At 40.7% G+C, this 21,568-nt stretch overlaps 1 protein-coding gene across 1 annotated transcript in view; it reads left to right on the top strand.

Annotated features, from left to right (window-relative positions):
• Window positions 1-21,568, top strand: part of LOC128509711 (E3 ubiquitin-protein ligase rnf213-alpha-like) — a 101,799-nt gene that overhangs the window by 53,777 nt on the left and 26,454 nt on the right. The window contains exons 29-46 of the mRNA XM_053481544.1: window positions 4,407-4,529; window positions 4,648-4,694; window positions 8,080-8,221; window positions 10,200-10,338; window positions 10,441-10,623; window positions 10,846-10,976; window positions 11,649-11,809; window positions 12,020-12,205; window positions 12,321-12,502; window positions 12,761-12,881; window positions 13,010-13,107; window positions 15,339-15,506; window positions 15,631-15,782; window positions 16,059-16,146; window positions 16,582-16,687; window positions 16,886-17,063; window positions 17,326-17,519; window positions 18,468-18,581. Of these exons, the coding sequence (XP_053337519.1) occupies window positions 4,407-4,529; window positions 4,648-4,694; window positions 8,080-8,221; window positions 10,200-10,338; window positions 10,441-10,623; window positions 10,846-10,976; window positions 11,649-11,809; window positions 12,020-12,205; window positions 12,321-12,502; window positions 12,761-12,881; window positions 13,010-13,107; window positions 15,339-15,506; window positions 15,631-15,782; window positions 16,059-16,146; window positions 16,582-16,687; window positions 16,886-17,063; window positions 17,326-17,519; window positions 18,468-18,581 (2,513 nt within the window). The remainder of the gene's footprint in view (window positions 1-4,406; window positions 4,530-4,647; window positions 4,695-8,079; window positions 8,222-10,199; window positions 10,339-10,440; window positions 10,624-10,845; window positions 10,977-11,648; window positions 11,810-12,019; window positions 12,206-12,320; window positions 12,503-12,760; window positions 12,882-13,009; window positions 13,108-15,338; window positions 15,507-15,630; window positions 15,783-16,058; window positions 16,147-16,581; window positions 16,688-16,885; window positions 17,064-17,325; window positions 17,520-18,467; window positions 18,582-21,568) is intronic.

The raw sequence follows: 21,568 nt of genomic DNA, 5'->3' as shown, positions 1-21,568 counted from the left end.
TGCTATCGGCCGTTTTATGGCTGCTATGGTCTCCGCGGAGAGCCACTTGTGGTTGAATCTCAGGGGCATCAAGGAGAAGGATCGTATGGCCCAGTCTCAGTAGCTAGCGCTTCGACATCAGCATGTCGTTCTAGCTAATCTTCGTTTCCTAGGATTGAGATGGAATTTGGAATGGAATTTGAGCAGAGGCGGGCACAGCTGTCTCCCGCTCGTGTCGAATCCATTCTCAACACCGTCAAGGAAATCAAGCTAGACCAGAAAGTGACCATCACTTTCAGAGATCTTAGCTCTCATGGCAGCTGTATCCACGGTGACACCTTTGGACCTTCTGCACATGAGAGCATTTCAGTTGTGGCTAAGAACCAGGGGATTTTACTCTAGGGCCAATCCCTAATAAGGGCTACGCGCCAGGTGCTTCGTACCCTTCCTATGTGGTTCAGACCCCGGTTTCTGACTCTGGGTCCCACTCTAAGTTCGTCTTGTCGTCGCAGATGCTAACGACAGACGCTTCCCTCATGGGCTGGGGTGCGGTCTTAGATGACCGTCCAGCCCAAGGGAGCTGGAGAGGCCATCTTTTTGCGCGGCACATCAATTGCCTCAAAATCATGGCTCTATTTCAGGCCCTAAAGCACTTCCTCCAGCAGTTGAGACTACCATGTCCTAGTGCGGGTGGACAACACTATGGAAGTCTCATATATTAATCGCCAGGGCGGACTGTGCTCGCGCCGCTAAATAGCTAGCGCACCAGATTCCTGTCCCTCAGGGCGATTTACATTCTGGGAAAATTTCATTTAGCAGAGGTGGACCTTTTTGCCTCGCAAGATCAGCAAATGTCCCCTTTACTACTCTCTGACTCTCTAAGTCAAGCTGGTCTTCCAGCCAGCGTAATTAAGACTATTCTAAGTACTAGGGCTGCCTCCCCTCAAATAGAATGTATTTGAAAGTTGGTGCATGACGAAGCAGGTAGACCCAGTCCACTGCCGAATTGTTTCAGTGCTGGAGTTTCTGCAGAAAAAAATTGTCCTTTGGCTTGTGCCCCCTTGTTGAACCACTAGAGTCAGCGCCTCAGGTTTCTGACCATTAAGATGGTTTTTCTAAATGGTGTTACCTCTCTAAGAGGTTTGTACATCCCTATTGTTTTTGAAGCCTTCCGTCCTCCGCCTTTACAGCTTCAGAGCAGGAGAGACTTCACTCACTGTGTCCAGTACGTGCTCTTCAGATTTACGTCCATGTGACCGGACGTCGGTTCAGACAAATCAATCTGAGGAATGTTTCCGGTTCACTCCTATTTATAACCTGCAGGTGCGTCCTATCAGATGACGTCACCTGACCGAGGTGATAAAAGCCAAAAATTTGGCATGTTTGGTACACAAGATGTTCCCATAGCGTTTTCATGCAGCATCTCGTTCCCGCCTTTTCAGGGAACAGGGTTACAGCAAAGTAACCCGAGACGAACTATCTCTGGGAGGCTGAGTCGAGGACCTGTGAGCCCGGAGTAGCATGAACATCCAGACTATAGAATCTTACAAATGTGTGCGGAGAGGACCAACCTGCCGCATCACACACTTGCTGCAGGGTAACACCTCTTGCCAGCGCAATAGATGAGGCAATCCCCCTGGTCGGATGAGCCCTGATTCCTCGAGGCGAAGTGTGACCACGCGCCTCGTAGGCTAGGGCAATAGCATCTCTCACCGATATGATGAAAAAAGGCTGCTCTGACTTACGCCACTGGCTAGGGCAGTGGACGTAAATCTGAAGAGTGCGTACTGAAGATAGTAAATGAAACCTATCCTGCTCCGGAGCTGTAAAAGGCGGAGGAAAGAAGGCTTCGAGGAAGACTGGGTGCATGGTCAAGAATGAAAATAGTTCGGGTGAGGATGCTGAATAGCTCTGAATAGCCCAGGGGCAAAGTCTAGGCAGGAAGGAAAGCCTGCAGATCTCCAAAAGTGATTATAAGTAAAACCATCTTGAGGGTCAGAAGCCAGACAGGCGCTGACTCTAGTGGTTTGGAAGGGGTGTCCCAGACCCTATCCGTCAGAACATGAGAAGCCGAAATAGTGGCTACGTACATTCTGAGGGTACTAGTGCATAAGCCTGAGGACAACTCCTTGCAGAACTCCAGCACTGAAACAATTCGGCCGTGGACTGGGTCTACATGTTTCGCCATGCACCACTTTCAAATACCCTCTCCTTGAGGGCATAAGTTCTTCTAGTGCGTTGAAGGTTCCAGGGCTCCCAACTCCATATGCCCTGGAGTGTAAATTGCCTTGAGAGACAGAAACTCGTCCTGTGCCCAAAGCAGAACCGCAACCCAGCCCGTGAGGGAAGCGTCTGTCGTTAGCTTCTGCGACGACAAAAAGTCGCACGTAGAGTGGGACCCAAAGTCAAAAACTGGGTCCTGAACCACATAGAAAGGGTACGAAGCCCTTGACGCGTAACCCTTATTTGCCTCTGGGGATTGGCCCAGAGTCCCTTTGCTTTTAGCCACAACTAAAACGATCTCATGTGCAGAGGCCCAAAGGTATCACCGTGGACACAGCTGCCATGAGATCTAAAAATCTCTGAAAGTAATAAACAGTCACTTTCTGGCCTAGCTTAGTTTCCTTCAGGGTGTTGGAAATGGATTTGACACGCGCAGGAGACCCCTGTGTTCACATTGCGATCGAATCGTAGGTGACACCCAATATGTTGTGTTCTGAGCAGGTAAGAGAACACTTTTATGGCGTTATGTCTCAATTCTAGGGACGGAGATGAGCTAGGATGACATCCCGATGTCAAAGCGCTAACTTCTGAGACTGAGCCAGCATAGCTAGTCGTCTAATGTGCCAAATGGAAGGACCTGATACTGGTAAGCTTTGCCCCCGAAAGCGAACCTCAGAAACTTCCTGCGTTGTGGCAATATTTCCGTGTGAAAATATGCGTCCTTCGGATCGATTATCACAAACCAATCCCTTGGTTGGATTCGAGAGCAATCATTTTGACAGTCAAAATTTGACAGCCCCTATTCCCTGGAACGTCTTGTAACTCCAGAGTCAGCAGATGCGCTCTTTCCGGTTTGACGGAAGTGGAGACCACGCCGTTAAAACACGGAGGGCGATGTGAGAACTGGATCCTGTAGCTTTCACTACAGTGCTCAGTACCCAAGGAGATATACTTGGCAGTAGCTTCCACGTTGCCAGTTTCTCCGAAAGGGGCAGAGTGGCGCGTCGCACCCCAGTATTACGAGGGGGTGCCAGGTTCATAACACTATCTCTCTCTCACGCCTTGCGAGAGTCAGACCCGGTCGGGACTGGGTGGCCGACTCTTGAGCATGGCGGGGAGGAAATTTCCAGAAGGCTTGTTCATATAATTTCGCCTTCCCAACCTAGTGGCGACGTTAACGGCATTGCCAAACAGGCTGGAGGGTGAAATGGGGGGGATCAAGAAGGAATGCACGCTCCTCATCCTTGATTCCCGTGAGATTTAGCCACAGGTAACTCTCTGCAGAGCACCATTGCAGCCGTAAAAACAGCCGATAGCACGGGCCGTCTGCTTTGTTGCACGAAGAGAGAGGTCTGTGGCTCGGCGTAATTCCAGGAACGACGTTGAAGAGATCCGCCAATGATCAAGTCTTTCAGCAGGTCAGCCTGGTAAGCCTGCAAAACCGCCATGGTGTGCAGTAGAGCAACAGCTTGATCAGCTGCCTGAAAGCTTTTCCCCACCCGGGAAGATGTCAGTCTACACGGCTTGGTGGGGAGTGTATGCTTTTTCAGGCAGGATGATGTCCCAGGAAAGAGATAGCCCCAAGCGTCTCTTCTATCTGGGACATCATCATATAACCGTGCCTTGCATCAACAATATTCAAATAAATCGAAGATGATGGCATGAAAACACGGGATGAATGAGGCTATTCCATGAAAGAGTTAACTCGTCATGAAGGTTGCCCAGAAAGAAGGGAGAGAGAGAGTGCCGTTTATCCGAGGCTCCTCCCCCCGGCCACCCGACAGCAGCCTGTCGTCTTTTTTTTTTCAAACTCCACCATATCGGTGAGTTAATACTTTTAAATTCGCTTGCACACATTACACACAATCACAATACGGTCCTTTGAAGACAAAAAGATCTGAGGAATGTTTCCGGTTCACTCCTATTTATAACCTGCAGGTGCGCTTCATCAGATGACGTCACCTGACTGAGGTTATATATGCCAAAATTTGGCGTTTGATACACACATGCTTCACAACCGGCAACACAGAAAGATGTTCCCATAGCGTTTTCACGCAGCCTTTGAAAGGGAACTAATGAAAAAGACTGCCTTTTTTCACTCTGGAAAAGGACATCTGATAAATTCCATATATTTAACTGTAGGTATATATGTACGTGTGTGTGTGTGTGTGTGTGTGTGTGTGTGTGTGTGTGTGTGTGTTTAGATGGCTGGGTTTCACTACACATGGATGAACTAATTAAAACTCCAGGATTTCCTGGTGACATTTACGAGCTACAGTGCTTGACTATCTCTGAAAGTCTCGCAAAAAGTTCCTTACCTGCAACAGGTAATGTTGATATAATTTTGCATCCTGTATTCAGATCTTAAATCCTTTTATCCTCACATCAGAAATCATTCTTGTATTTTGGTAATAATTTTAAAGTAATTATTTTGAATATTTACAGAGAATCCTGACATGAATATTCCTAAAGCCCCATTGTGTGGAAAACAGGTAAATTCTGTGTATGTGCGCATGCATGTGCATATGGTTTTTTTTTAGTTTTTTATACAAACAAAGAATTTGACATTACATGTGATATATAGTGAGTTGTCAGGCTGAGAAACCCATTACACAGACACAAGGAGATGCGGATAAAGGGGGGGAAGAAATTTTTTTGGGGGGCGAGCAAAAAGGAAAAAGAAGCAGCAGGTCAGATGCAGGTGTGTGTGTAAAAGTGGGGAAAGAGAGTGCATGGAAGTTGATTCCATGGCCTTCTTGGCAAGCAGCAGTCGATTTAAATCTATAGGGTTTTGTGTCATCTTATATTTTGTGTTCTTTAAATTTTTAGTAGATTTATTAATTAAAATAAATGATCATAAAATTAAAACTTTGTCAGAACATTCTACTGCGTCAGCAGATGTCGGTCATTCAGCCCCGCTTGTGTTTTTGCATTATTATAAGAATTAAATGCAGTAGGCTGTTATGATCATCATAATTTTCTTTACTAATAAATAATGACCCCTGTTGCGCTGTACCACCGCTGGCAAAACCTTATGAAATACAAGTGAAACATTAAACGAATTTACCATCACAGTACTAAATTACAGTACAGATTTGGAATTTAAATAGAATTTAGGCGCTTCTTATTTGCATCGAATTTAAGCAAAGTAAATTTATTCCTTTTATATTTAGCCTTTAGATTATATCATGCGTAACACTAGCATATACCCAGATAACAGGCTCCGGGTGTGCATTAGAAAAAGTTTGCCAGATTAATATTCAAAAATGATATAATGAAACTATATAAGCTACATAGCCTTTATAAGATCCACTTTTATTTAAGCGCACTCACAATGACGCAAAAACTTTATGATTTTGTAAAATGAAAGCAAACAGAGTGCGCTATTCTGTATTGTTTTTCGATGAACTTGAGCGTGTCAGAAAATGAACCAAAACTGTTTTAGACGTCCAATTTTAGACGATGTAATCCATAATTGGAAAAGTGAATTATACAGATGTTACTCATCTGTATTCCCATTTTACATTTGGGCTTGTGTGTTTGCTGGCTTCTACCGCTGAGTGGCGCTATATAAGTATAGACTGACGCCTCAGGCATCAGTTCATTCTCTCAGGGATTAATGAGCCGCGCTCCATTAGAGCTGCACGTAGTAGCGGATGAAATCAAGTGAAACGTTGTAGTTAAACAAATTCATAATCACAGTATTAAAATTACAGTACAAATGTAGAATTTAAATTAAATTAAATCTAATTAGGATCGAATTTAAGCAAAGTAAACGTTAACACAGTGAGCCTTTAGATCTTATTATGTGTAATTAGAAAAGCTACGCATGTATGTTTTTTGTCATCTTATATTTTGTGTTCTTTAAATTTGTAGTAGATTTATTAACTGAAATAAACGAAAATAAAGGACCATAAAAATTGAAACGTGCTACTGCGTCAGCACATGTTGATGTGTTTTTGCATTATTATAAGAATTAAATGCAGTAGGCTGTTATGATCATGTCCTTTATAAATAATGAAAACGTTTTACTAAATTACATTTTCACATCCCAGCACCCCCGTTGCGCTTCATCACCGCCGGCGAAAACCTTATAAAATACAAGTGAAACATTAAACGAATTTATCATCACAGTACTAAAATTACAGTACAAATTTAGAACTTAAATATAGGCGTTTCTTAGTTCCATCGAATTTAAGCAAAGTAAATGTTAACACAGTGAGCCTTTATATTTTATCAGGATTACTACAGCACATCTACTCACAGACGAAACCAGAGACATAAACTTATCAATAAATTATCAAAATGGCCAGTCAGTTTCCTCCCCGACGCATTCATAATCATTAGTCTAGTTCTGCCAGTGCGGTGTTTCTTATTCCCAGCCCCGTTAAAATGGCGTATTCAGAGGCTCACCCGCGAGAGGTTGTGCGCGCGCGGTCCACTACACAGCAAAAACATATTTGTATATTATGACTGAGATAGGAAGGCGGCTCACTTTGGCGTGCGTTTCGCACAGCGCCGCAAAGACAGCGCTTATTTAACACGTATAAATGTGTGTTTGTTATATTTCTGGGAAAAAGAAATCTCTTATAAATCTCTCAGCGCGGGCATTCATCTGACTTTAGATCAAAACTCGGCAAAGGAAAAGAGCGCACGCGCACGCCGCGGGTTCACGCAAACATTTTACATTCTCTAATTTTTACCTTTATAGTTCTTTGTCCTCTAGAGCTTGTTTATTGACCCAGTTGAACATCCAGACAGTAAGCTCACAGGCTTCGTGGATCACTAAATATTTATAGTTATATTCATAGTTCTATATGCAATATTTAGGAAACAGAATTATACTTATAAATAGCTAGAAATTCTCAAAAAAAGCAATGTCTGTCCTTGTACACATTGTTCACAAGTGGAAAGTGGTGATACTTCCTGACAGGCGCACACACATTCAGCATTGGTCAGTCAGTAGAACGAACGCAGAGAAGTGTGGCCGCCTATCAGGGAGAGCAACACAGATGACATTGTTGGACCAACGTTGGGCCAACGGCGGTGTCCACTGAGTTAGATATATGGTTCTTTTAATGCTATTTATGTACTAGAGTAGTAATCAAACCTCATATGAGCTCCTGATGTGATGGCATCATTGAGAGAGCCCGTTGCACTGGCTAAAGCAATATAATTTTATTTCTAATTTCCAACCTTGTAATTATCTACTGAACAATTGTTGTACCTACCTTGTAATTATCTACTAAACCATACACCAAGGGGCCAACGTTGGGCTAACAGACAAAATGACGTTGAGCCAATGTTTGCCCGACATCAGCGTACTGAAAAAAAAGGTTACTAAAAATGTTGCCAATGTTCGGCCAACAAAGTAGTGCTATCTGGGAAACCCATTCATAAAATGGTCAAGAAATCTTTATAGATTTTATCAGGAAAGCCATCAGGACCTGGTGCCTTGTACTGTAACTTGGCATGAGTTTAAGAGCAGTAGAAAGTTCATCTTGTGATATGGGTGGTTCCAGGCTATTTTTTTTATGTTCACTAAGTTGCAGTAGGTTGATACTGTTAAAGAATGAATTGATATTGTTTTGATTCAGGTCTTTTGCTGATTAATATAATTTGCTGTAAAAAAACATTGAAAGTTTTATTTCTTCTGGAGAATTGGTCGGCTCCACTGCTGTGTCCTTAATAATCTAGAGTGTTGTTTTATCTTTATTTTGTTACATATATTTCGCAAAATATTTGCCAGATTTATTGTTATGATGGAAGCTTTCTTTTAATCATTTTATTTGTTCTTTGTGTCTTCTGCTGGGCTATTTGTTGTTTTCAAGTTAATATTTAAATTCACATATGTTTAATCCCAATTTTTGATTGCAGGATGTCTTGGTTGACACACTCTTGCTAATGAAGAAATCTTTACAGAAGGGTATTTTGCAGCTGCGTGACAAAGCAGATAACACACAAAGAGCAACAACACGTGTAGAAATTCTCCATGGGCTGTTGCAAAAGAAATACACTGGTGAGGAGTCAAGTTTAAACATTTTTGCATAATTGCCTCAGTTGTAATGATCAGATTAATTATACAACCCCAGTTATTAATGAGGTCTTTATCTTTGGTGTTGGTGATATTTTAAAAACCCACAAACAAGAAGGACAACACGAGCAATTAGCAAAAAACAAAAGTGTATTATACACACAAACTAAACAAAAAGGTGCACCAAAAACCAACAAAGAAAACAATATTTACAAAATACAGTACTGTGCAAAAGTACCATATTATATGCTGTACCAATTTTGCCATATACTGTATGATTATCATGTCTGCATAATTATGTACAAAATAATTTAGTATTTCCATATAAAACTTAAAAATTAATAAATAAATAACATTACAGGGGAATATATGCATTACTGTAAGAAAAGAAATATAGTACAAGACCAGGTGGAAACAAAAAACCTAATGTAGGCTTCTGGGATTTGTATAAAAATAGAATGGAGCGAGTGTGACAAAGTTACCAGAAGAACTCATACTGTATTCTCCAGCATGCTAAGTAAAATCCAACAGCAGTTTTCTTAGAAAAATTCACAAATCTGTGTCTTAAACTCTAAAAAAAAGTTTTCACTCCAAATATTGACTGTTTATTTTATTGCTCTTTATTGCTCTTTATAGATGTTTCTTTTATGCAGAAATTTTTCCAAAAGCATCTTTTGCTTAAGCCATATTTTTGTATGTGCCCACAACCTTTGCACAGAACTATAAGTAAAATAGTTGTTAGGTTTTACTGAGCTTGCTGCTCGCTCCTTTATATTTTTATGCAAATTCCAGCAGTGTAAATAGTTTTCATCTGAAAACTGGTATTGTACTATATTTCTTTTTTTACCGTCATCTAAATATTCCCCTGTAATGCTATTTACTTATTAATTTTTAAGTATGGTATTTATTATATATAGCAGGCATCACTAAATATCTGGATCCGGACCAAGTGACAGTTCCATGCGGACCCTGATGCTTTTCTGATAAATTAGAATAATTAATATACCAGTAATAGATGTGCATGGCTATACACATCACTCAACAAAGCCAATCAACAAAAGAAACAGAAACAATAGAGCCACACAGCATGGCTTACCTCAATAAGATTAAAGTAGACTATGAAAACTGAACCTTCAAAAATGAGTGGACAGATCAATGTACTGTATGTTCCTTCTTCCTCATGCAAGTTTAAAATCAATTCGTCTCATACGTTCCGAAACCATGAGGCTAATAAAAATCAGTATTGTGAAGCACCACAGACCTCGGCTGAAAGAAAATTTTATTGACCAGACTTTTGACCATAAATTTTAATTCCCTTAATATTTCTTCAGAAACAGAAACTTATAAGTATGCACATTGGCTTAGTGGTTCACTGTCTCCTTGCAGCTCTTGGGTCATTTTCCAGTCAAATTCGATTCCCGCCTCTGTGTGCATGGTGTTTGCATGTTCTCCCCGTGCTTGGTAGGTTTCCTCTGGGTAGTCCGGTTTCCTCCTGCAGTCCAAAGACATGCAGATAAGGCTCATTGGCTTTCCCCAAATTGCCCATAATGTGCAAAAGAGTGTGTGACTGCTTGTATGTGTGTGTCCTGCAATGGACTGGCAAGACCTTCAGGGTATACACCGCCTCGTGTCCCAAGTTTCCTGGGATAGGCTCCAGGCCCCCATGACCCTGTATACAGGATACAGCGTTATAGACAATGAGCGAGTGAGTGAGCTAGTTGTAAGTTGCAACTACTGACATCTTTAGAAGAAACATAATACTACACACTGCTGCCATAATTCAATTCAATTACAGAAGGGCATAGATAATGACTGTTGATGTGTGTATAATTTTTTGTGGGCTCCTCAGTAACTGTAGTGTATAATTGTACACAATTGTCTATAGAAAATACAATTACTGTGATGCATACTTCCATGCAATCTGATGACTAAATGTACATATTGATGAATTTGCTCTCCTCAGTGTCTGATGCTTTCATTAAATCCATGGAAAGAAGAATAGTCAGCTTTCTTTCAGAGCAGGAGAAAATAAAGGGAAAAGAGAACTGGGTTGTTGCTCAGGCACTTTCTGATGGCTTTGTTGCAGAAGGCAGCTCATTTAGGTAAATAACTGTATTGTGCATAATTCATTTTTATTAAACTTATCATTAAAAGAAAAATAATAATGAAATAATTGTGTAAGAACAATAATATTTGTTTTCCAGACATGTGCTGTGGGTTCATCTGGAGGACACTGTGGCCTCAGCTCTAGCCCACATACTGGCGGTCATTGATGGAGACAATAACCTGGATAATCTGATCAATAATCAACCGACAGAAAAGACTGACTTCTGGCTGCGAGTATTTCAGGAGGATCAGTGGGATCTGCTGAAGATTCCAGTCACTACGTCAGTATTATCTCTTTTTTTTTTTTATCAAGGCAGAATGTACATCCTAAAATTCAAACAACTCAAACAAGTATCTTACTAGACCCATGGTCAATGCTGTTACATGTGTATTGTACATACAGTATGTTTGTGCATAGATTAAATCTTGGAACTTATATACACATACTGTAATTTACTTTGGAATTTAGAATTTTGAGAAATAAATTTCAGCTTTTTTTCCAGCTTTCAAGGGAAAGTATCCATTCTTTCAACGAGTGGTGACCACACTAAGTCATGGACATGTCATTTCCCATTTAGCTGGGCTTTAAAAGAGAAATTTGATGAGATATGGTCATGTGTCATCAGTCTGAAAGGTAATGCATGCACATGCAAGAGGTTTGAGCTGCTTGAAGAACAAATGCCACAAAACTATGTCTACATGTTGACATTGCACTACTTATTGAAATTAACATGATAGACCTGATACTGGAATTGACATGATAGACCTTGGACTATGGATTTATTAAAGAAAACATTATAAGAAGGAAAAACCCTAAACTAAAAGCAAATTTACTAGACACACACATTGCAAGAACATAAACATAAGCTACCAATCAAAAGTTTGGACACACCTAATTCCATGGCCTTTTTTGGGTGTTTTTTTTTTTTACATTGTAAAAGTTTAGTTTTTTGTAAAACAATGCTGAAGGCATCCTAAATACGCAATAATCTCATTTGAACAGTTGACTCTTCCAGAATAGCTCACCTTGCTGTCTTAAAAGAACAACTGACTGTTGTTGTTGTTACGTAATTACTTAATGCCATATGTGCTATTTCATAGTTTTTACAAAATCCAGTATTGTACATTCAAATTTGTGTTCAAACTTTTGACTAGTACTGTACACTACATAGGTGAGGTGTACAGTAAGTATGTGCAATATGTACAGTATGTGTGTATGCATGCATGTATACATACATACATACATACATACATACATACATACATACATACTTACTTATATTAAATCAATCATATGTACTTTAAGGGCCAGCTGTTAGACCTGCTAAGGAGTACCTGGAGAAGTTTGAAGAACTGATACCTCTTCCCTGGATTAAGAGCATAACAAAAGACCATAACCTGTTTGCCAATTTTTCTGAAGATCTTGTAAACATCTCAATGCCATTGTTTCCACATGACCTAAATAAAGTAAGTAAAAAAATAAACTCCTGCTAGATTTTATGTAGAGTGGAACCTTGGCAATACTGTATTGATAACACTTTTGGGTGTCTGAAACAGATTATTTGCATTTACATGATTTCCTATGGGACATTATTTCCTATAGAACAGATGGATGTTGTATCTTACTTTTAATTTCTTTTATAAACTAAAAGAATGTGCACTGGTTCTTTCCTACAGTCTTTTTCAGAAACACTCACAAGACTCACACCACGTCTCTATCATGATTTAACGGGAAATGATCCTGAAGGTGTCCCTCTGCCCTGGCTGTATGTAGTTAACAAATACATGCATGACAACCATCAACTTTTATACAGTTTATTTTTACAAAACACAGATGTGGTCACTGCAGGGGAAGCAACTGAGGTAGGATTTATTGCTTGATTTTCAGTTTTGCTATTTAAAAGTCTTTCATCTCAGCTGGACAACACAATCACAGATAATAATGCACAATAAACACATTAATATTGGTATTTTTAAGGCACTTAATCAGGTACTTCAGGGCCTTCAGCCAAAAGAAAGTGAGCTGAAAGACTTCAACAGCTGCCAGCAGTGGCTAAAGAAAGTGAAGTCTGTGTCTGTGGCTGTTGACTTGATCCTTTCAGAGGACTCTCTGGTGACACGTCATGCTGAAAATGCAGAAACGCTACTCACTAAAATCAGGTATGTTCTAAGCTAAATTTCTACATACACACTGACAATGGTCTTAAGTTTCTGTGTTTAAATGTTATTAATTTAGTTTTATTATGAAGGAATAGATCAATTTTGGGATACAGTAACTGCAGAGTTTAATTGTTTCAGGGTTTAAATGATTAACCATTTAAAAAAAAGTAACACCTCAAACAACACATGGAAATACAAGTTGCAGAAGAGTAGTTTCAGGAAATAAACAAGATCATTAAAATCTATATTACATTTTAGACTTTTCTGGCAAAATATCTGGATAATCTATTTACTGATGGACCACCTTCTGCAAAACGAGCAGGAAATGGAGAAAAAACTTCTGACCTTTCTCGTGAGAAATCTGCTGTTTGCATGGAAGGTATTTTGTATATCTGTATTTTTAATACAGAGTATTTCTGTCCTTTTTGTCATTTTTAACATATATCTTTAATTATTCGAAATTATCTTCCTGTATATAACACTTGATATTTTAAATGCACTGTATAGAAACTAAACTCAGAAGAAGGGAAGCAGATGGAGAGTGTGATCGATCATGTCACAGCGATTCTGGCTAAATGTAACAAGAATGCTTGTAATGTGTTCATGTGAGTGTGTCAATTGAGAAAAAAAATTTTTCACTTTAGCACACACAACCAATATACATTATTCACATATTTAAATCATAAAATACAGACCCAGAAACTAGGGTGTCGACAGAATCAATGAAATCTTTTTTATAGGTATCAGCTATAATATTATGACCAACTGAATGATTTGTGTGTGAGGGGTGTGAGATGGGTAAGTGTGAGAGGTGTGTGTGATGGGTGTGTGAGAGGGGTGTGTGTGTGTGAGGGGTTTGTGTGTGTGAGGGGTTTGTGTGTGTGAGGGGTGTGTGTGTGTGAGGGGTGTGTGTGTGTGTGGGGTGTGTGTGTGTGAGGGGTGTGTGTGTGTGAGGGGTGTGTGTGTGTGAGGGGTGTGTGTGAGAGGGGTGTGTGTGAGAGGGGTGTGTGTGAGGGGGGTGTGTGAGAGGGGTGTGTGTGAGGGGTTTTTGTGTGAGGGGTGTGTGTGAGGGGGGGGGTGTGTGTGAGAGGGGTGTGTGTGAGAGGGGTGTGTGTGTGGGGGGTGTGTGAGAGGGGTGTGTGTGAGGGGTTTTTGTGTGAGGGGTGTGTGTGAGGGGGGGGGTGTGTGTAAGGGGTGTGTGTGAGATGGGTGTGTGAGAGGGGTGTGTGTGTGATGGGTGTGTGAGAGGGGTGTGTGAGGGGTGTGTGTGTGGGGGGTGTGTGTGTGAGGGGTGTGTGTGAGGGGTGTGTGTGTGTGAGGGGTGTGTGTGAGTGAGGGGTGTGTGTGATGGGTGTGTGTGAGATGGGTGTGTGAGAGGGATGTGTGTGTGAGGGGTGTGTGTGTGAGATGGGTGTGTGAGATGGGTGTGTGAGAGAGGGGTGTGTGTGAGGGGTGTGTGTGAGTGAGGGGTGTGTGTGTGAGAGGGGGGTGTGTGTGTGAGAGGGGTGTGTGTGAGAGGGGTGTGTGTGAGGGGGGTGTGTGTGAGGGGGGTGTGTGTGAGGGGGGTGTGTGTGAGGGGGGTGTGTGTGAGGGGTGTGTGTGAGAGGGGTGTGTGAGAGGGGTGTGTGTGATGGGTGTGTGTGAGGGGGGTTTGTGTGTGAGGGGTTTGTGTGTGAGGGGTGTGTGTGAGGGGTGTGTGTGTGTGTGAGGGGTGTGTAGGGATGTGTGTGATGGGTGTGTGAGAGGGGTGTGTGTGAGGGGTGTGTGTGTGTGTGTGTGTGAGGGGTGTGTGTGAGAGGGTTGTGTATGAGGGGGGTGTGTGTGATGGGTGTGTGTGTAATGGGTGTGTCCGGTCAGCCACAATGCTGGTGTCTTTGCGGATGCAGCGTGTGGTGTAGATGTCTCAGATAGAGGGGAGAGAGACCCTGATGATCTTCTCTGCTGTCTTCACTTTCACCTGCTTCAAAACTGGTTTTGAACGCCTGACAAGTGGTCTTTATGCTGGGATTAGCGTAAGAGAGATCTGGTCCGAGTAGCCGAGGTGAGGGCGGGGCTCTGCCCGATATGTGCCGTGTTATCCCCTCTCGTTTAAAGTTCACATGAACAGCAGGAACCAATGATTCCCAGCAGGATTTTGCTCAGAGCATTAAAGTTCCCCAGCTGGCTTGCCTTCTGTGCATCCTGATGCCATCTGTGATCCATTAAACATTCACGTGTCCATGGTCATAATGTTATGTCTGATCAGTGTGTATACAAAATTTTATTGATTAATTACTTCCTTTTAAACCAATAATCAAATTAATGAACCAGCTGTCAGCTCAATTAGATATTCTTGCTTACTATTCGTTCTTACTTATAAATGTAGCAAATTAAACATCAAGTTAAGTATTAATTAAGAGAGTAAAGCAGCTTTGTATTATTTTGCTTATTTTATTGCATTTTATTCATGAATTCACTTTATTAAAAAAATATGGTGTATAAATGCTGATAATGTTACCTGTCAATGTTAATAGTTAAGGAAAGCGTTATGTACAGTATAGCACACACATGCAAAATGACCCTTGGTAGAAATAATATCCAGTGGTAATACCATACTGTATGTCTTGTGAAGGTAAATACACTCACATAGTACAAAATACCATTTTGTATAACGCATTCTGTCTGGTGGGAGAACACAAAAAACACTGGAATATGTGTGAAAGGAGAATAAACTTAAGATAAACTTACACATACCACAAATTTCTAACATATTCACTATTAAATGTTACTCAGCTATCAATATAATAATTTAAAGTTATGCCGCTAAAGTAATATTTTTGTTCTCTTGTGTCATCAGCGTCGTGTGTGGCTACTGCGACAAGGACTTCACTGAGGACGACACAGCTGAGGTGGAATGTGGACACATGTTTCACTTATCCTGTTTAAGAGAGCACAGTGACACTCAGTGTAGGAAGTGCAAAAAACAGATCACCCAAGATTACAAACCATGTGGAGTTGTGGCCAAGTAGGAACATCTCTATTTCCTTTTTACCGTTTTATTTTGGCGTACAGAAATTCAGAAATGTATACAGTAAACAGTAAGTATACATGAGTTTAATTGTTTTCCTTTCCCCTTTTCTCTTCCCCAGAGAAACTTTTCTAAAAGTCAACAGATTTAGAAGAAAGTGCAACTCATTCTTTGTGGAGTTCATGTGGAACTTCATCAGCAGCAAAGAGCAACTGACTGAAAAAGTATTAAATAAGCTCATGGACTATGTAGGATGTAGCCCAGCTCCAGAAGGTGATCAGTGAAGAGACTTACTAATATTTTATATTCAATAAAGCACTAAAATACTATTTATTATTATTATTATTATTATTATTATTAATAATAATAATAATAATAATAATGTTGAAGTTGAAGTAGTGAAGGAGTCTAAAGAATTAGGCTATTTAAATCTGTTTATCTTTGTGCAAGCCTAAGTAAAGTACATTAAAATACAGATAAGAATTTTATCTTATTATGTAAAATTGTTTAATCTCAGGGATATAAATATGTTACAAATTCCTTTCTCAGTTTCAAGTGTGAGGTCTACATTAGAGCAGTGCATGAAGCCAGACCGTGCTGTCCAGTCTCTCATACTCAAGATCCTGCTGAAATGCGGGTATTGTGTTTAAATGTCTTATAATTTTGACAATTTTGTTTCAATTAGCACATTTAAAAGGTGATGCACTGAATATAATCATTGCAATATAATTAAGAAAACAAACTTTTAATGAATTTCACTTTGTATCCATATTGGTATAGTGTTAGAACTGAAACTATATGATTAATCAATTTTGTGTATTTTTGCTGTGACACAATGAAGTCAGATTGACAAAAATTTTGTATCTATTAAATAATTTCTTTTTTTATTTCCATATCAAATTCCATTTAATGTACGTGAAATATTGTGCAGTGTCAGTAAATAAGTCCTGTGTTCACTTCAGGCCAAACGGAAGGTAGAATTTAGTAGCACTGTGGCGTTTATATTGTCATGCTGTACTATTTCGTTCAAACTGCTTCTCAAATTAAGAAACAGCACTTGTGTTCTGAGCAGAATGGAGGAAACGGCACCAGAGCTTCAGAGGTTCATTGAAGGGGCTGTGAAATCAAATGATAGAAACTCGGATGATATCTACTTCATGGTGGTGCGCAGCATCGAGGTCTGTTGTCACCATTGCTTTTCTCATCTCACTTCCAATCATTTTATCTATAATTTTTTTTTTTTTTCTAGTACATTTATACATACAGTTCTGTTTTAAAGGTCCAGGTAACTAGTGTAAAAAATCTTTAAGACACCAGTACAGTAATTAACACACAAGCAGCAATGTATAAACTGTACTTATTAAAATGTCCCACAGGATCACATCCACTTTTCCAGTCAAGGCCGTCTCATCAAAGAGGCAATCAAATGTCTTAGTACATGTGTGTTCAGTGAGTCTGACCAGAACATGATCGCCAAGGATTTACACACCATCGCAAAACTGCGCTTTGCCATCACAGTTGCCTCAGATGCCATCAGGACTGTTCTGTCTAAAGGTCCTTTAGTTTCTTAACTTTTACAATACAAACTCTTCTGATTTTTATAAATTAATATAAATGTAACTGGTTTAGCCGAATATAAAATTTGGACACAATTTGGAGGGCAATTTCTTTTTATATATTACAGTATAAAATACATTCATCGTGTTTGGAGTGAAACCATATCTTTTTATATTTTAAAGGTTTTTTGAGGATAAAGGGAAAAATTCTGTAAAATGGTTCTAAAAATATAAAGTATGTGTAATATTTTATACCTCAGCAGGAACAGTTGATGCTGAAGACTCTAAACTCCTGCAAAACTTGAAGGAGCTTTTGTCTAACACTGGCAATCCATGGATTCAGATATTTCTGTTACGCAACATCTGTGAGACGCATGGATCCAGCTTCATCTATCAACTGGGACAAAGTGAAACATTTTGGTGGACTATACCGAGACAAGTCTTGAAAGAACAGGTACAAATCTGTTCATTTGTCTTTGGAATCTTGTCAATCATTAATTTGGGAATGAATTAATGAAGGAATGCATGAACATACTCTACACAACATACTAGGGAAGTTCATGTTCAATCTTCTTCTTCTTCTTTGTCTTTCGGCTGTTCCCTTTCAGGGGTCGCCACAGCGAATCATCTCCCTCCATCTAACCCTATCCTCTGCATCCTCTTCTCTCACACCAACTAACTTCATGTCCTCTCTCACTGCATCCAAAAATCTCCTCTTTGGTCTTCCTCTAGACCTCCTGCCTGGCAGTTCCAACCTCAGCATCCTTCTACCGATATATTCACCATCTCTCCTCTGAACATGTCCAAACCACCTCAATCTGGCCCCTCTGACTTTATCTCCAAAACATCTAACGTGGGTTGTCCCTCTGATAAACTCATTCTTGATCCTATCCATCCTTGTCACTCCCAAGGAGAACCTTAACATCTTGAAAGTTAATGTTCAATCATTATTAATTAAATGGCAACATACCTTTAATCAATATTTTTATGTTTTTAAATGTTGTGCAATGTTTGCATAATAATTTCTGTGGCTCAACTATGTATTGCAATCTCAGTTTAGGGGAAGTGCAATACTGGACATTTTAAGTAGCCTCTTTTTTGAATGAGGACAGAGAGACAATAACAATTCTTGACAGTTTTTAAAGTCTGTTTGCATTGTTAGCATTGTTCTGCTGGAGTTGTTTTTTTTTAGCTTAAACTGAGATAAATGTACGTTTTGTTATCAAATGTTAAGGATGAATTGACTATTAATTCTTAATGTATTTAACATCAGTTAGGACAAAAATACAGATAGTTGCATCTTTAAAACATACATTTTGTTATGGCCTTTTTTAGCATGTAATTTTTTATTTTTATTTTGTTTGTAATTTTATTCTAAATGTAATACATTTTGTCATCGCAGCAGGACATGTCTAAACAAACAGTGGATCAATTCCAGATGTATGGTGAAATGTACAAGAAGATTACCTTGGATTCATTCAGAGCTCTAGAAGAGCCTTCACACGAAATTGCACAGGTACTGCATATGGATGTAAATAATTATTATTAGTATTACACATTTTATATATACACAGATCAGCCATAACATTAATACCTACAAAGAGCACAGGGTGCTTGTGTTTCCCCTTGTGCCCCTGGAACGGGTCTGGCATTGTTGAGGCTTGAGAGGCCATTAACCTGTCAACTGGTGGTGATGTTATGTTAGTGTTAGTTCCTGGTGTGTGTGTATGTATGTATGTATGTATGTACGTGTATGTGTGTGTATATGTACAGTGGGGGAAATAAGTATTTGATCCCCTAGATTTTTTAAGTTTGCCCACTTACAAATAAATGAAGGGTCTATCATTTTTATCATAAGTTTATGGTAAAGGATTGAGACAGAATATCAACCAAAAATCCAGAAAAAGCACTTGATACAAATGTTATGAATTAAGTTAGATTTCAATAAGGGAAATAAGTATTTGATCCCCTACCAACCAACAATAATTCTGCCTTTCACAGACTGGTTATGTGCTCTTGTGGTACACATATTAATTTAAAAAGGTGGTTATAACAACAATGTGGTATGTGTATAAAAGCCACCTGTCCACAAAATCTCTATCTTTCATTCAAACCTCACCACCATCCGCAAGACCAAAGAACTGTCAAAGCAAGTCAGGAATAAGATTTTAGACCAGCACAAGGTTGGAATGGGCTACAAGACCATCAGTTAGAAGCTTGGTGAAAAGGAGACAACTGCTGGAGCGATTATTTACAAATGGAAGAAATACAAAATAACCATTAATGGCCCTATACAGTATGCAAGATTTCACCTCATGGAGTAAGAATAATCATGAGAAAAATGAAGATGCTATGCGGATGGGTCTTCCAGCATGAAAATGACCCCAAACATACTGCCAAGGCAACTAAGGAGTGGCTCAAGAATAAGCACATTAAGGGCATGGAGAAGGTCTTCAGACCTTAATCCAATAGAAAATTTATGGAGAGAGCTGTAACTTTGAGTTGCCAGCAACATGCAACTTAATTCATAACATTTGTATCATGTGCTTTTTCTGGATTTTTGGTTGATATTCTGTCTCAATCCTTTACCATAAATGTATGATAAAAATTATAGACCCTTCATTTCTTTGTAAGTGGGCAAACTTAGAAAATCTGTAGGGGATTAAATACTTATTTCCCCCACTGTATATGTACACACAGCCCCCCATATTGACAGAAAAACGTCTCGGGTTACTTTGCTGTAACCCTTTTCCCTGAAAAGGCGGGAACGAGATGCTGCGTGAAAACGCTATGGGAAACATCTTGTCATGTTGCCGGTTGTGAAGCATGTGTGTATCAAACACGCCAAATTTTGCTTATATAACCTCGGTCGGGTGACGTCATCTGATGAGACGCACCTGCAGGTTATAAATAGGAGTGAACCGGAAACATTCCTCAGATTGATTTGTCTGAACGGACGTCCGGTCACATAGGCAGTGCGGCATTGGGACGCAGCATCTCGTTCCCGCCTTTTCAGGGAACAGGGTTACAGCAAAGTAACCCGAGACGTTCCATTTCAAAGGCTACACTCGATGCTGCGTGAAAACGCTATGGGAACGAGAATACCAACGCCGCCGCACTGCAAGTGTCTGGACCCCAAAGGTTGTGTAGCGTGTGCGCACAAGGCCGAGAAGGTCTCAGAACTATATCTGGAAAGCTGACTCGAGGACCTGTGAGCCCGGAGTGGCATGAACATCCAGATTATAAAATAACAAATGTGTGCGGAAAGGACCACGCCGCCGCGTCACACACTTGCTGCAGGGGAATACATCCTGCTAGTGCAGTAGATGAGGCGATCCCCCTGGTTAAATGAGCCCTGGTTCCTAGAGGCGAAGTGAGCCCACGCGCCTCATAGGAGAGGGCAATAGCATCTCTCACCCAGTGTAGTGGCTGCCGCCCCCCTGGTTGCGGCCCCAAAACATGTAAAAGCTGCTCTGACTTATGCCACTGGCTGATGCGGTGGACGTAAATCTGAAGAGCACGTACTGGACACAGTAAGTCTCTCCTGCTCCGAAGCTGTAAAAGGCGGAGGACAGAAGGCTTCAAAAACAATAGGGTGCATGTTGAGAATGGAACTTTCGGAAGATAGTTCAGTGAGGATGCAAAATGGCCCTGACTAGCCCAGGGGCAAAGTCTAGGCAGGATGGGGAGACTGACAGATCTCCAATCCTCTCAGAGAGGTAACGGCCCTTAGAAAAACCATCTTAAAGGTCAGAAACCTGAGGCGCTGACTCTAGTGGTTCAAAAAAAAAGGGTGTCAATTGGCTCTTCAAGCACGATAGATAAAACCCACAAAAGGGACTGTGTCACAGTAACCCCACCAATCAGGACGTGGCAGGCTGAAATAGCAGTTACGTACATCCTGAGGGTACTAGGGCACAAGCCCGAGGACAACTTTTCCTGCAGGGACTCCAGCACTGAAACATTTCGGCAGTGGACTGGGTCTACCTGCTTCGTCATGCACCAACTTTCAAATACATTCCATTTGAGGACATAAGCTTTTCTAGGGGAGGGAGCCCTAGCACTTAGAATAGTCTTAATTACGCTGGCTGAAAGACCAGCTTGACTTAGTTGGTCCCGTTCAGGGACTGAACGTGAAGGTTCCAAAACTCGGGCCGGGGATGAAATATCGTCCCCTGCGCCTGAGACAGAAGATCCCACCTCATTGGAATCACCCATGGTGAGCCGTTGAAGAGGGATACTAGATCCGAGAACCACACTCTGGTCGGCCAACAGGGCGCTATCAATAAGAGGCGCAAACACTGTTGATGGACCCTCGCCAAGACTCCCGGGATTAGAGCTATCAGGAAAAGCGCATAAAGGCGTAACCAGGGCCATGTACGGGCCATGGCGTCCAGACCCGGGGTAGCTGGAAGAGTCAGAGAGTAGTAAAGGGGACATTTGCTGATCTTGCGAGGCAAAGAGGTCCACCTCTTCTACCTGAAATCTCTCCCAGATTGACTG

The sequence above is a fragment of the Clarias gariepinus genome, chromosome 21, assembly GCF_024256425.1.
Source record: "Clarias gariepinus isolate MV-2021 ecotype Netherlands chromosome 21, CGAR_prim_01v2, whole genome shotgun sequence".
Taxonomy (NCBI): Eukaryota; Metazoa; Chordata; class Actinopteri; order Siluriformes; family Clariidae; genus Clarias; species Clarias gariepinus.
The sequence above is the reverse complement of the archived record's forward strand: the minus strand, read 5'-3'. Positions and strand labels throughout refer to the sequence as shown.